Source organism: Etheostoma spectabile, chromosome 21, assembly GCF_008692095.1.
Source record: "Etheostoma spectabile isolate EspeVRDwgs_2016 chromosome 21, UIUC_Espe_1.0, whole genome shotgun sequence".
Classification (NCBI taxonomy): domain Eukaryota; kingdom Metazoa; phylum Chordata; class Actinopteri; order Perciformes; family Percidae; genus Etheostoma; species Etheostoma spectabile.
In genome coordinates, this window is record NC_045753.1 from 16797837 (window position 1) to 16809826 (window position 11990).

Consider the following 11990-nt stretch of genomic DNA (forward strand, 5'->3'; position numbering starts at 1 on the left):
AATAATAATAATAATAGTAATACATTTATTTTATAGCGCTTTTCTAAACACTCAAAGACGCTTTACTGTTTAGGTTTACAAACAAACGAAAGCTACATAGACATGACAGACAAAAAAAGAAAAGAAAGACACATAGGTGCATGGATAAGTACAGGTAAAGAGGAGAGGTGTTCAAAGAAAAAGAGAGAAAACACTGGGAAAGTCTGTTAACATGACAAAGCAAGTTTGAAGTTGAGTTTTGAGGGCTTGTTTGAAGGATGGTAGGGTGCTTGACTCGACTGTGTTTGGGGAGGGCGTTCCGGAGGGTGGGTGCAGCAGCTGAGAAGGATTGGTCTCTCCAGGTCTGGAGCTTAGTTCTGATGATCTTGGGGGGGGTTAGCATCGTCTGACCTGAAGAGGTGGGTGGGAGTGTGGCGGGTGAGAAGGACGGAGAGGTATGGAGGGGCAAGGTTATTCAGTGCTTTGTATGTCAGGAGAAGTATTTTGATTTGATTCTGTGTTTGACTGGGAGCCGGTGGAGGTTGCAGAGAACAGGGGTGATGTGGTCTTGACGACAGGTGGAGGTGAGACGGCGGGCAGCTGAGTTCTGGACGTATTGGAGTTTGTTGGTGATTTTGTCTGGTAGTCCGTAAAGAATTCTGCTGCAGTAGTCCATTCTGGAGGTGATGAGGGCATGGATGTGTGGAGTGCAGGGGTGGAAAGAGAGGGGCGGAGGTGAAGGAAGGCGGTTTTGGTGACGAGGTTGACATGAACACTGATGCATGAAAGGCTGGCACGTGTGAGCATGACACACTTTTGGGATGTTACATAGGACAGGCCGTCATGCAGAAAGAAGCTTGCGTAAAACACTGTAGATGATGTTTATCTTTGAAAGCGGAAATAATCTAGTCCAACTCTTTCAAATTCAACAACAACATAACTCTTCCAGATAAGTGATATCCATGTCTTGGTTGCCACATGTTGTAGCTTTTTTCTACTGAGCTGAAATGAAGGAAGTTTCTTTTAGGTTAAATTGTCCAAACTAAATGTCCTCAAATGCAAATGATCTTAAGCAGTGCTTCCTTACTTAGGGGTCAGCAATGATTTTAATTCTCTAAGGTTTTTACTGTGAATAGCTATGTAATTTGATTAAGGGAAGAATGTGAAACACAGTTCCTAGACAGTCATTTGAGTTTAGTTTGTTGTTGAGTTTTTGGGCAGTTGTTGATTTTCAGAATTTCATGTTAAAGAGAAGCTCTCTTTTAATTTATATTATATGCAGGTTTGACCTTTTTGGCTTGTGACTCACCCTTAAATCAAAACTATGTTTTCTTTGCAAACCCCTCATCATCTGATACATAGGTCTCACAGTTGTGACTGTTTTAACTTTATGTAGAGTGAATTGAAAAAAAAAAATTTAAATAAGTTCTGAAGAACCAAAGTGATCCAAAAATAGAACAAGAAAAAGGCAATATTAAAGGAAAGTCTGAAAAGAATAACATAACTTTGTGTGGCAATTTTATTTCTTTTAGTCAGATTTAAGTTGCAGCCCTTTTGGGGGTCTGCTCTGTTCCAGCAACTCCTAGAAATCACAGTACCTAACTCAAAAGTGTTCCAATTGAACACTTTTATAAAGCAGTTAGTTTACAGGCAATTATAAGAAAGTACAGGACCTAAAAATATTTTTTCTTCTTTGCCCTCCTTTTTTTTTTTGAAGAAAAACCAAAAACAGAAGTGACACATGCAAATTTAATTTTTACATTTCAGCTCAAATGGACTTTACAGACTTAGATTTCCATCGGCTGTTGCATTTCCTCTATTTGCAGTGACGGTTTTCAAGCTGCGCATTTAGATTTTAAGTCAAGTACAATGGCGGTTATTACATCAGCTGTGATTAATTTAGGGATTAATGCTGAATCACTAAACCCATAGTAAAAAACAAAATGATTGATTGCCAAAGCTTGTTATTTTTCCTGTAAACAGCTTTGCTGGCTGTTCACATGACTTGTTTTTTTTTTGCTCTAAAGGCAAGACATGTTGTTCTTGTCCAAGATTAGAGAATGAAATTTGTTTTGTCAAGAGCAGTTGCGGAGTTATAGGGATGAGTTGTAGGTTACACTGGGAAGCCAGCTGATGGACAGACTAGCTGTCTGGCCTCTTCCTTTCCCTGGATGAATGCTAAAGGAGCTTACACTCTAATATCCTGATGGGAAAAGGGTTTGCTTTAAGCTTGCCGAATGCGCCTGATCACAGCGAGGATGCTATGAAGGTCTGAGGTGATCATATGAAAACGGCTTCAACAAAAAACAGTCCTTTTTCACGCCAATCTCTTGGGTGCTAAAATCGTAAGAGCACCTTCTTTTTGTCTTGTTTTTCTCTTTTTGGAGGAGGATCATATCTTTTTTTTTTTTACATGGTAGCTGGGAACATTAAGGTGTGGATGTGAAGCAGTTTTTGGACTTAACGTTGGAAACTTTTGCCTACAAAGAGTAATTTCCAGACATGATTCCCACTAAGATATTGGTGTACAGGGGGCCCGATGGAGGCACACACTCTCAGACAGTTTGTAACACAAGGAGGCGCAAGAAATCGACCGGGGAGCTCTTCCAGAAGGGCTACAGAGTCCGGATGAGCCATGCGCAGGTCAGCGAGAAAGAGGACCAGGACAGCATCTGCTACAGTCTCAGTGCATGCTTCCATGTAATCTCCTACTGGGGTAAGACCGGCAGGACGTGGGAATGGGGGGAATCGCCAATAAAGCTGAAGGCTGGCATGTCCAGAGGTATTTGGACTCCAGCTGGAGCAGGTTCAGGTTCAGGATTTGCTCTGTATTATGATCCCCATCTGGCAAACGCTCACTTGAAATGAAAGATGAGCTTTGGCGAGGCACACCACAGTTCACGTCATTTCATAAAAGATTATTTATTTATACTTTCCTAGCGGAATGATTGCCCGTAATGTCTTTGATTTGTGTCATTGGACATTCACACACATCTATTCCAGCAGGAAAATTTGTCTGCCAGATTAAAGCATGCAGAAATTTTTTTACTTGATTGCTCACTCTTGGCTAAAATTGGCATTTAATTGTACATGCCGCACCGGCACTGCAGTGGATTCAGCTTTTTTTCTGAGTCAGATCAAGGAATCATTTCACTTTTAAACTCAGGTGGGAGGTTCCATTTAGCAGGTAGTTTATGGTAGCGCACCTAATGATGAAACATAAACAATAAAAAAAGAAGGTATTTTTCTTAATAAGTCATGTTTTTGTAGGAGATGTTTGTCTGACAGAAACAACAGTAAACTGGTCACATTGTGCTTGTGATTTCACGTTTGTGAGGCTTAAATGATGTGATGCAGTCAATCAGAAATCGTGTAGAGGAGCTCAGGCTGGGGTTGTCACGGCTGATTTTGTCGGTGTTTTGCTGTCCTTGAACTCTTGGCAACTAGCACAAGTTTTTTTTTTTTCTTCCCATAAACATCCTCCCATGTGGGATTTGACGTCACGTCTGGTTAATCATTGAGTTTGGTGTGACAGTGTCCACCTGTCTCTAATCCAGTTTTTCATCTCTTCCACGTTTCATCCAGCAGGAGTGAAACGTGTATCAGGTAGATGCCGGTGCTTCCCGTGGCTACTGAGATTAAAGAGTTGTGGGTTGGTGAAGCGATATCTAGGATGTTGAGCTTGTTTTAATTTTTTCCACCACATATTTAAGAACGTTTTCTTTTAAGATACAGTAAGGCTAAGTATTGCTTGATCAATTGGAGTATATTTTTTCTGACAATATGAATCCAATGAAGTTGATAAACATGGATGAAGGTATTAAAGGTACGATGTTCTTGTAAGGTCAAATTGCTTTTGATGTTGTTTCTATTGTTATTAATCATCTCTGATAACTTCTTTATGATTTTTTTTTTTCTCCCAGGCTTGAGGTTTTTAAGGGCCTTAAGGTTGATACAGTTCTCAGAAATTTTACAATTTTTGAATATACTAAAGACAAGGTAAGTGTATTCATATTTTATTTACTTTTTGCCAATGTAGCAGACGGTTTGCCGTTTTATGTGTGAACATTGCATGTAAAGTGATGTAAAGCAAACTTTTTGTAGATATAAGCATCAATATAGTTTTATTTTGAAGGGGAAATGTTTTTGCAATGTTTTCCCTGAAGCAAAATATGCATGAGCACTTGCTTTCATTTGATTTGATTAACATTAATATTAAGTTTACTCCTCAGTACTGCAGTCAGTAACGTGTACTTAAATGATGGAGTGTTGAACAGAACAGCTCTCTGTTTGTCTCCTCGCTGCTCGGAGTTAAAGCTTTTTGCACAGATGTCAGGAAGAGCTTATAGAGTAACAAAATGCTTTAGAATAATCTCTTTTCTCATTCATTCAGAAGAAGGTAAAGACAGAACACAGAGTAGGAGAGGACAGAGTTCAAGCAAGGACTTGTACTGCATACATATTATTATTATTATTACTATTAGTATTATTTAAAGAACTTTAACACACATAAATCTTACAGTACCTACATTTGAGGAAGACATTTGCTAACAAAGTGCATGTGTTTATGTTTACATTAGTCATGTTTTTTAAATCATAAGATGCTTTTTGTGTGGAAATTGCATGGCAGTGTATGCAAACTCATGAAAATACATGGTTCAATTACTAATAGATGTTTTTATGACAAAATAATACAAAGTATGCACTTTAATTCTAAAAATTATTTCCATTACATTAAATGCGATAGCTTTAAGCAGGATTTGTACGACATGCTTTTGTTGAAGTCAGGCTTTTTCTTTTTATAACTTCTATTTTTAATTTAGCATTATTTAGTAATATAATAACAATTTCTCTCTGTAGCTCCTTTACACAACATCACTCTCCTGACTGAATACAATTTGAAAGCTATATAATGCTGAGCATTTACCTTCCAATCTAGCAACGTGCTTTGACATTCTGGACTATATTTTCCTTAAACCAATGTACTAACTAATAATTAACAACTCAAATTTTGTTGTCTGACTCTTTTTTAAATAGCAACTCAATAAAGCTGGTGAACCTGTGTTCAATCTTCATAAGCACATGGCTAACTGCAGCGGGATTTATTCATTTGGTAAGTTAGTGGGAGCTGTTTAATTTTGTTAAAACATGTTGGTATTGCAAATGAGCACTCACTTTGTACTGATTTAGTTTTTACTTTTAATACTTTTCATACTACGCACTTATTTTTTCCACGTTGTTGTACAAATCTCGACCTCTGTTCCAGGTGGAAAACTCAGGGGATCCTTGGGAAAACTTCCAAAATTCCCAGGCACTTTCCTACTGGGAATGTGTCTACTTACTCATGGTTACTATGTCCACTGTTGGCTATGGAGACGTTTATGCAAAAACCACCCTGGGTCGCCTGTTTATGGTCTTCTTCATCCTCGGTGGTTTGGTAAAAATCCCTCTCGTTACTTATTCCTGCTTAATATCCTCCATGCCACCAATCATCACAGCCCGGCTGGTGTTACAAACGCATGGGACATGCTCTCAACTCAGGACACCCTTCACCTGTTGTTTACACTGAGGTGTTTTTGTGGCTCACCACGTCACCACAGTATGTTGCATGTTGTGTATTGTTTGAATTGTCCACAGTATTGCAGCATTTATTCAGGTATAATGCTGACGCTTTGTACTGTTATTTATTCATTCTCATTAGAGATGTAGAATATTTGAGATCTTTTTTGCATCTGTTATTAACTGTAAAAGTACTGCGGTTTCAGGTGGCTCCACCCTCCTGCTTCCCCTCCCTCTTTCCAACAAACACAATGATACAGATGTGATTTATTATAGCCTAGTTTGATGGATGTAGCGACATTATCTTGGTTTCTGCACAATCATTCAAAGGCATTTTAGTTTATGAAATGCATGAAGTGGAGATTTCACAAAATGATGATCAAATAAATCCTTAATCTTACATAAAACATTCTGCGGGATTTACTACAGACCTGAGTTACCTGATTTAAAGAGCTCATTTCCAAATCATAAAGCATTATTCATAACATAATGGTAACACACTGTAATATGGATAGAGTTGAGTGTAAAAGTTTAATTGGCAGTTTTACACTTAAATGAATCCTAAATTAAAGGAAGTTAACGGTTTAAAACCTGCTAACCGAGTGTTTCCGGTTGTTGTGCAGCAGTGTAGACCATTAGAGTTAAGTTAATGTCTGCCATCCGTTTGGCTGCGCTATCCAAATCAACCTGACATGTGTGTTTGTTGGACGAAACATGGCACATAAGGCTTTCTCTTGATTTTTACAATTTTTATTTCTCTGTCACAGATTGACATATCGCTCATCAGCTGTCATTTTTCTCCTTTACTCTTCCAATATACCCGTAAATATTGGCTTAAAATGTCCTTATTCATTTTCATACTTTTCTTGATATTTTGAATGTAACTGTGATATAACTTCAGGCTACATTCAGTCGACTTATTTGGATGAACTTTTTTTTCTTCTTTTTTTTTCCTGTTAGCAAATAAATACTAATACCACTTCTGCAAACACAGTAGTGTTCCTCTCGTAGACATGTGTCTTTAAAAATAGAGGACCTGCTCTTCTTTGCCTATCTTTTTTTTAGTCTCTTCTTCTGTCTCCTATCTTCTCCTTAGGCCATGTTTGCGAGCTACGTCCCTGAAATCATAGAGTTAATAGGAAACCGCAAGAAATATGGTGGTTCCTATAGTGCGGTTAATGGGAGAAAGTAAGTATTCAAGGAGGCTCTACTGCCTCCAACGCAGTAGAACCTTCTCTGCATGCCCTTTTCTTTTTCTTTTTCATGCATGTAGGCCATGTTTGCTCGCTACGTGCCAGAAATTGCTGCTCTCATCCTTAATCGGAAGAAATATGGAGGGAGTTATAACTCGACCAGAGGCAGAAAGTAAGTCAAACAAATGAAAAAAACAGCAAACTTTTAATGGTGTGGTTGTGTGTGACTCAATTGGCCCTTTTGTAAAGAGGTGATATACCTTGATGTTTGCTTAAATAGCCATCATGAAACTGTAATTTGAGATGTAATGATCTCAATTAGCACTAAAGTCACACTGTGACTGAAGAACTTGGCCATGATCAATGTGTAGAGTTTGTTGTATTGCTGCTGCTTTTACCTGTGCAAGCTGTCATTGCTGCTTGTCATGAATGAACGTCTGCGTTTACACAGCAAAAACATCTCTCCTTCAAAAAGGGATTTTTGTCTGTTCTAAAAGTCTTATTTTCTTCAAAAAAGAAAATAAATATGGTAGTGTTTAAAAAAAAAAAAAAACCTGTTGTCAGTATGTTGAATAACTTTATAATTTTAGTATTTTATGTTGATTTTTTGTTTTCAGAAAATAGGACTTTTAGAGCTCATGAAAGACCAAAATGACTCAATACGACAGAGATTTTTTGCTGTGTATCCATGTAAATGTATTATTGTCGATGGGACATGTAGGATTTTCTCTCTGATCTATACCTGTAATATAAACTGTGATTATCCATGCCAGAATATATATATATATATATTTTTAAATATACTGTATACTGAGTAGCATATCTAATTAAGCAAGAGTATATTTTATTTTTTATTTATTTTAACATTTTATTAAATCTTAGTTTTGCTTCAGAAATCGGTAAATTGTTATGTTTGTATCTTGTAGTATGATTTTAATGGACAGCTGCCAGCCAATCAGAAATATGTGTTATCCATGGCAACAATATAAAAGTGATAAATAACTTTAGTTTTTATAACAGCATTCCCTATTATACTGTGTATAACATTATTTAGACAGGTGTAGCACAGTTTATTCTACTGTGACACATTGAAAATCCTACATCTTTTGTGGTGTCTTACTTGCAATGAAGCTGCTTATTGTTGATCTACATTTGTGCCAAATTCGTGTTTCTAAATCAGATTTTCATTTTCATTTCATTCACACAGTTTGATTTTGTTCACCCATCTCTCTGTTCACCCACCCAAGCTCAAAAGACAAATTGCCCAAATAACATAACATAAAATATAAATATCTTTTCAAAGGAAAATAAGGATTGATAGACAACCCTACAAATACTTCTCACTAATGATCTTTTTTATACAGTATGGAGTTGCTGTAGAGATAAATCACTTTATGTTTGTATGTTTTCTCAAATGGTAACAATTTGTTCATAGGCCTACCAGTGGGGGGAATTTAAAGACAGGAATTTGACAAAATTATAAACTTAATAAACTGAAGTTTACCTGAGTTCAGTATTTATTATTTAATTAAATGATCAAACTCATACATCCAATTCCTCACGCCCTTGCTTGCTTCGGAACTTTGTTTTTCTGTTCTTGAAAAACTTTGTTGTTGCCATGCTTGTCTATTTTTCATGCTTTTGCTGCAGAATATTCTTGGCCTTTATCTTCAGTCTGACCTACACCCTCAGGACTAAATAAAAGTGATGTTGAGTTTACAGGAATAGTTAGAAAAGTTAGATAGTAAAATCAATCACTCTTATGTCTGTGCGATAAATATGAAGCTAGGGCCAGGAGGGAGTTAGCTTTGCCTAGCTTAGCATATAATGGGCCTTTGACACTGCCACATGGTAACTACCTGGCTATAGTTATTTCAAGCGATTTCAATCACAGCGGTAGATGTATGAAGCGGTTGCCGCATGTAAACGTGAACATATTTTGCTCTGCCGCGCGGAGTTTACTGAGCTGAACGTCTGCCGGTAACGGCAGAAGTTTGACACGCCACTTTGGGGAATGCTATTGCATGTAGGTGGTTGCTGCACTGTGGTGTGAAAACAGCTTAACACCCCGTCAAAATACAACTTATCTTTTACATACATTTTTGTGCCTGGATTGTTTTTTTTTAAACATGTTAATTAGTGATCTTTAGATGTGCTGGTATGTGTATTTCTGTCATTAGACAGAATAAGGCTAGCTGTTTCCCCCCTGCTAAGCTAAGCTAAGCTAATTGCCTCCTGGCTCTAGCTTCACATTTAATGCACAGATCAAAGATCAAATAAGTGCTTTTCCCCATCTACCAAACCATTCCTTTAACATATACACATTTCTAAAGATGAGATTCTGCTGGATGCCTCCAAACAAAATATATCTTCTTGTAGCATGCTTTAGGTACTAGTGTTCATTCACTTAGTTTGGCAGAAGTTAGACTTGGTTTTGGAAACTCTCTTAAACCAAATCTTTGCTTCTTTTGTTTTGTAGAAATCTAACAATTGAAGCTTCCTAAGTCATGTTTGTGTATCTTGTACAATTCTGTAGCCATTATTCTGTCAAATGTTTTAATTATTTGTTAACAGTCAGCTTGTGTGTGTTTTTGTATTTGATAAGATTAACTCACATAAACATCTGGTCAACATAATGGCTTTACAGTTTTAGCAGCTAACATAGTCCCAACTTTTCACCTTTTCAATAGTTTTGAGAAATTTAAACCATATGTGTCTAATTCTATCCCTGTATGGTTTTATTTACGACTCCTTACATTTAAATATTAATGCATTGTTATTTTTCTATTTCCCTCTGTCTTCTTCTTCATCTCTACTTGTCATTTGCGCCATTACTGTCATAGATGTATCATCCTCTTTTCCTTTTAGAAATTAGCGGAACAAGTGATGCAAAATAACAATGATTACGATGCATTTATTGTACATTAAAGTCACAAAGAATCACTGCAGTACAGTGAGATGAAACCTGAGTAATCATCTTAAATTATTTTCTTTGTAAATTTGTAAATAAAAACCTAAAACACATAGGAAGAAATCTAAACTGGGTTCCTTACATAATGAATCTGTGATGTGTGGGAATCAAGATAAACTGTGCTGATTACATAATCTCCATCTAAGTAAACTGATCCTGTATAATCGGATACTGAAATCTACAGTGCTCTCTGACTTATTCACTCAGTCCTCACTTGTCACGGCAGAAACATCTATCCTGTAACATAGTTTTTATCATTTCAAATAAATCACATAAATAAAAACAGTACTGATTACTGTACCATTACATTTCTCTCATCTCAGATTTACCTTTTGATAGGACAAAGATGAAGATAAAACAACAACTTGTGTGTGTGTGTGTGTGTTGACTTTTATTCAAGACTACATTTTAGTTTCATTATGATTCTGCACCTCGTTTTCCAGGCACATCGTGGTCTGTGGTCATATAACACTTGAGAGTGTGTCCAACTTTCTAAAAGACTTCCTACACAAGGACAGGGATGATGTCAATGTAGAAATTGTTTTTCTCCATAAGTAAGTACAAAACCGCAAAAATCATCACTCAAGAAAAAACAATCATCTCTTCAGGAGAATAGAAATAGTGCTCCTCCTCAGAGTTAAGAGTTTCTCTTTTTTATCCCAGTATTTCCCCTAATCTTGAGCTGGAAGCCTTGTTCAAGCGCCACTTCACTCAGGTGGAGTTTTACCAAGGATCTGTCCTGAACCCACACGACCTGGCCAGAGTCAAGGTAACTGACAGATGAGACTTTGTCCTCTGTGGCTCACAGGGAAACTGCCGTAAAGTTACTGACTGATGTTTTCTGTTTACGTGTGTGATTTTTGTTTCCAGATCGAATCGGCTGATGCCTGTTTGATCTTAGCCAACAAATACTGTGCAGACCCTGATGCCGAGGATGCATCCAACATCATGAGGTAAACCAAAGCAGCTGCTCCACAATTTACGCTATTTATTTTAAACCCTGTGGCCAATTTATGTTCAATTTTGATGAATCTTCTCAGAAATGTACACGTTTTTGGAGTGGAAGAACTGAAATTGGAAAAGGTTCAATGAAAAATAGGACTGGATGTGCTCTACTTAAATAGATACTTAGACAGCTTTGGCTGCTGGATCTTAAAAGTGAATAATCATAAAGCTACTCGGACAGCACTCCAATTTTGCCTCAAAATGTAAGTTTTGGGCAACGCCCTTATCAGCGTGTGCACAGGCAATTACAGTTTTTAATGAAAAATTTGGACACAGAAACAAGTTACTTTAATGGGTTTCAACTTTAGTTCTTGGAAGAACTGTTTCTTCAAAACATACATTGCTATATAAATACAACACAAAAAAGCTTAATGGAGAATTGCATTAAGTCAAATATTTAGCTCTTTAGAAGTCAGAAATTCATTAATATAGCATTATAACTGTTCAATAATCACTTCTGACACAATACAGTGAGGGGAAAAAGTATTTGATCCCCTGCTGATTTTGTACATTTGCCCACTGACAAAGAAATGATCAGTCTAGCTTTTTAATGGTAGATTTATTTCAACAGTGAGAGACAGAATAACATGAAAATCCAGAAAAACACATGTCAAAAATGTTATAAATTGATTTGCATTTTAATGAGGGAAATAAGTATTTGACCCCTTGTCAATCAGAAAGATTTCTGGCTTCCAGGTGTATTTTATACAGGTAATGAGCTGAGATTAGGAGCACACTCTTAAAGGGAGTGCTCCTAATCTCAGCGTGTTACCTGTATAAAAGACACCTGTCCACAGAAGCAATTAATCAATCATATTCCAAACTCTCCACCATGGCCAAGACCAAAGAGCTTTCCAAGGATGGCAGGGACAAGATTGTAGACCTGCACAAGTCTGGAATGGGCTACAAGAGAATCTTGTCAATGATGTCAAGGCAGCTGGGAACATAGTCACCAAGAAAACAATCGGTAACACACAACGCCGTGATGGACTGAACTCCTGCAGCACCCGCGAGGCTCCCCTGCTCAAGAAAATACATATACATGCCCATCTGAAGTTTGCCAATGAACATCTGAATGATTCAGAGGACAACTGGGTGAAAGTGTTGTGATCAGATGAGGCCAGAATGGAGCTCTTTGGCTCTTTTGCGCTTGCCATGCAAATCAATTTATAAGATTTTTGACATGCGTTTTTCTGGATTTTTTTATTGTTATTCTGTCTCTCACTGTTCAAATAAATCAACCATTACAATTATAGACTGATCATTTCTTTGTCAGTGGGCAA

The 11990-nt window shown here is 37.2% G+C and overlaps 1 protein-coding gene across 31 annotated transcripts in view; it reads left to right on the forward strand.

Moving 5' to 3' along the window:
- Positions 1-11990, forward strand: part of LOC116671648 (calcium-activated potassium channel subunit alpha-1) — a 95036-nt gene that overhangs the window by 47739 nt on the left and 35307 nt on the right. For 15 of the 31 annotated variants that reach the window (XM_032503004.1, XM_032503031.1, XM_032503030.1 and 12 more), the window contains exons 6-12: positions 3903-3978; positions 5017-5092; positions 5246-5416; positions 6635-6726; positions 10146-10256; positions 10366-10471; positions 10573-10655. In XM_032503004.1, coding sequence (XP_032358895.1) covers positions 3903-3978; positions 5017-5092; positions 5246-5416; positions 6635-6726; positions 10146-10256; positions 10366-10471; positions 10573-10655 — 715 coding nt within the window. Of the gene's footprint in view, positions 1-1942; positions 3806-3902; positions 3979-5016; positions 5093-5245; positions 5417-6634; positions 6727-6811; positions 6904-10145; positions 10257-10365; positions 10472-10572; positions 10656-11990 lie in introns of those variants that run through there. The other 16 variants (XM_032503005.1, XM_032503007.1, XM_032503006.1 and 13 more) reach the window with 3 other exon arrangements.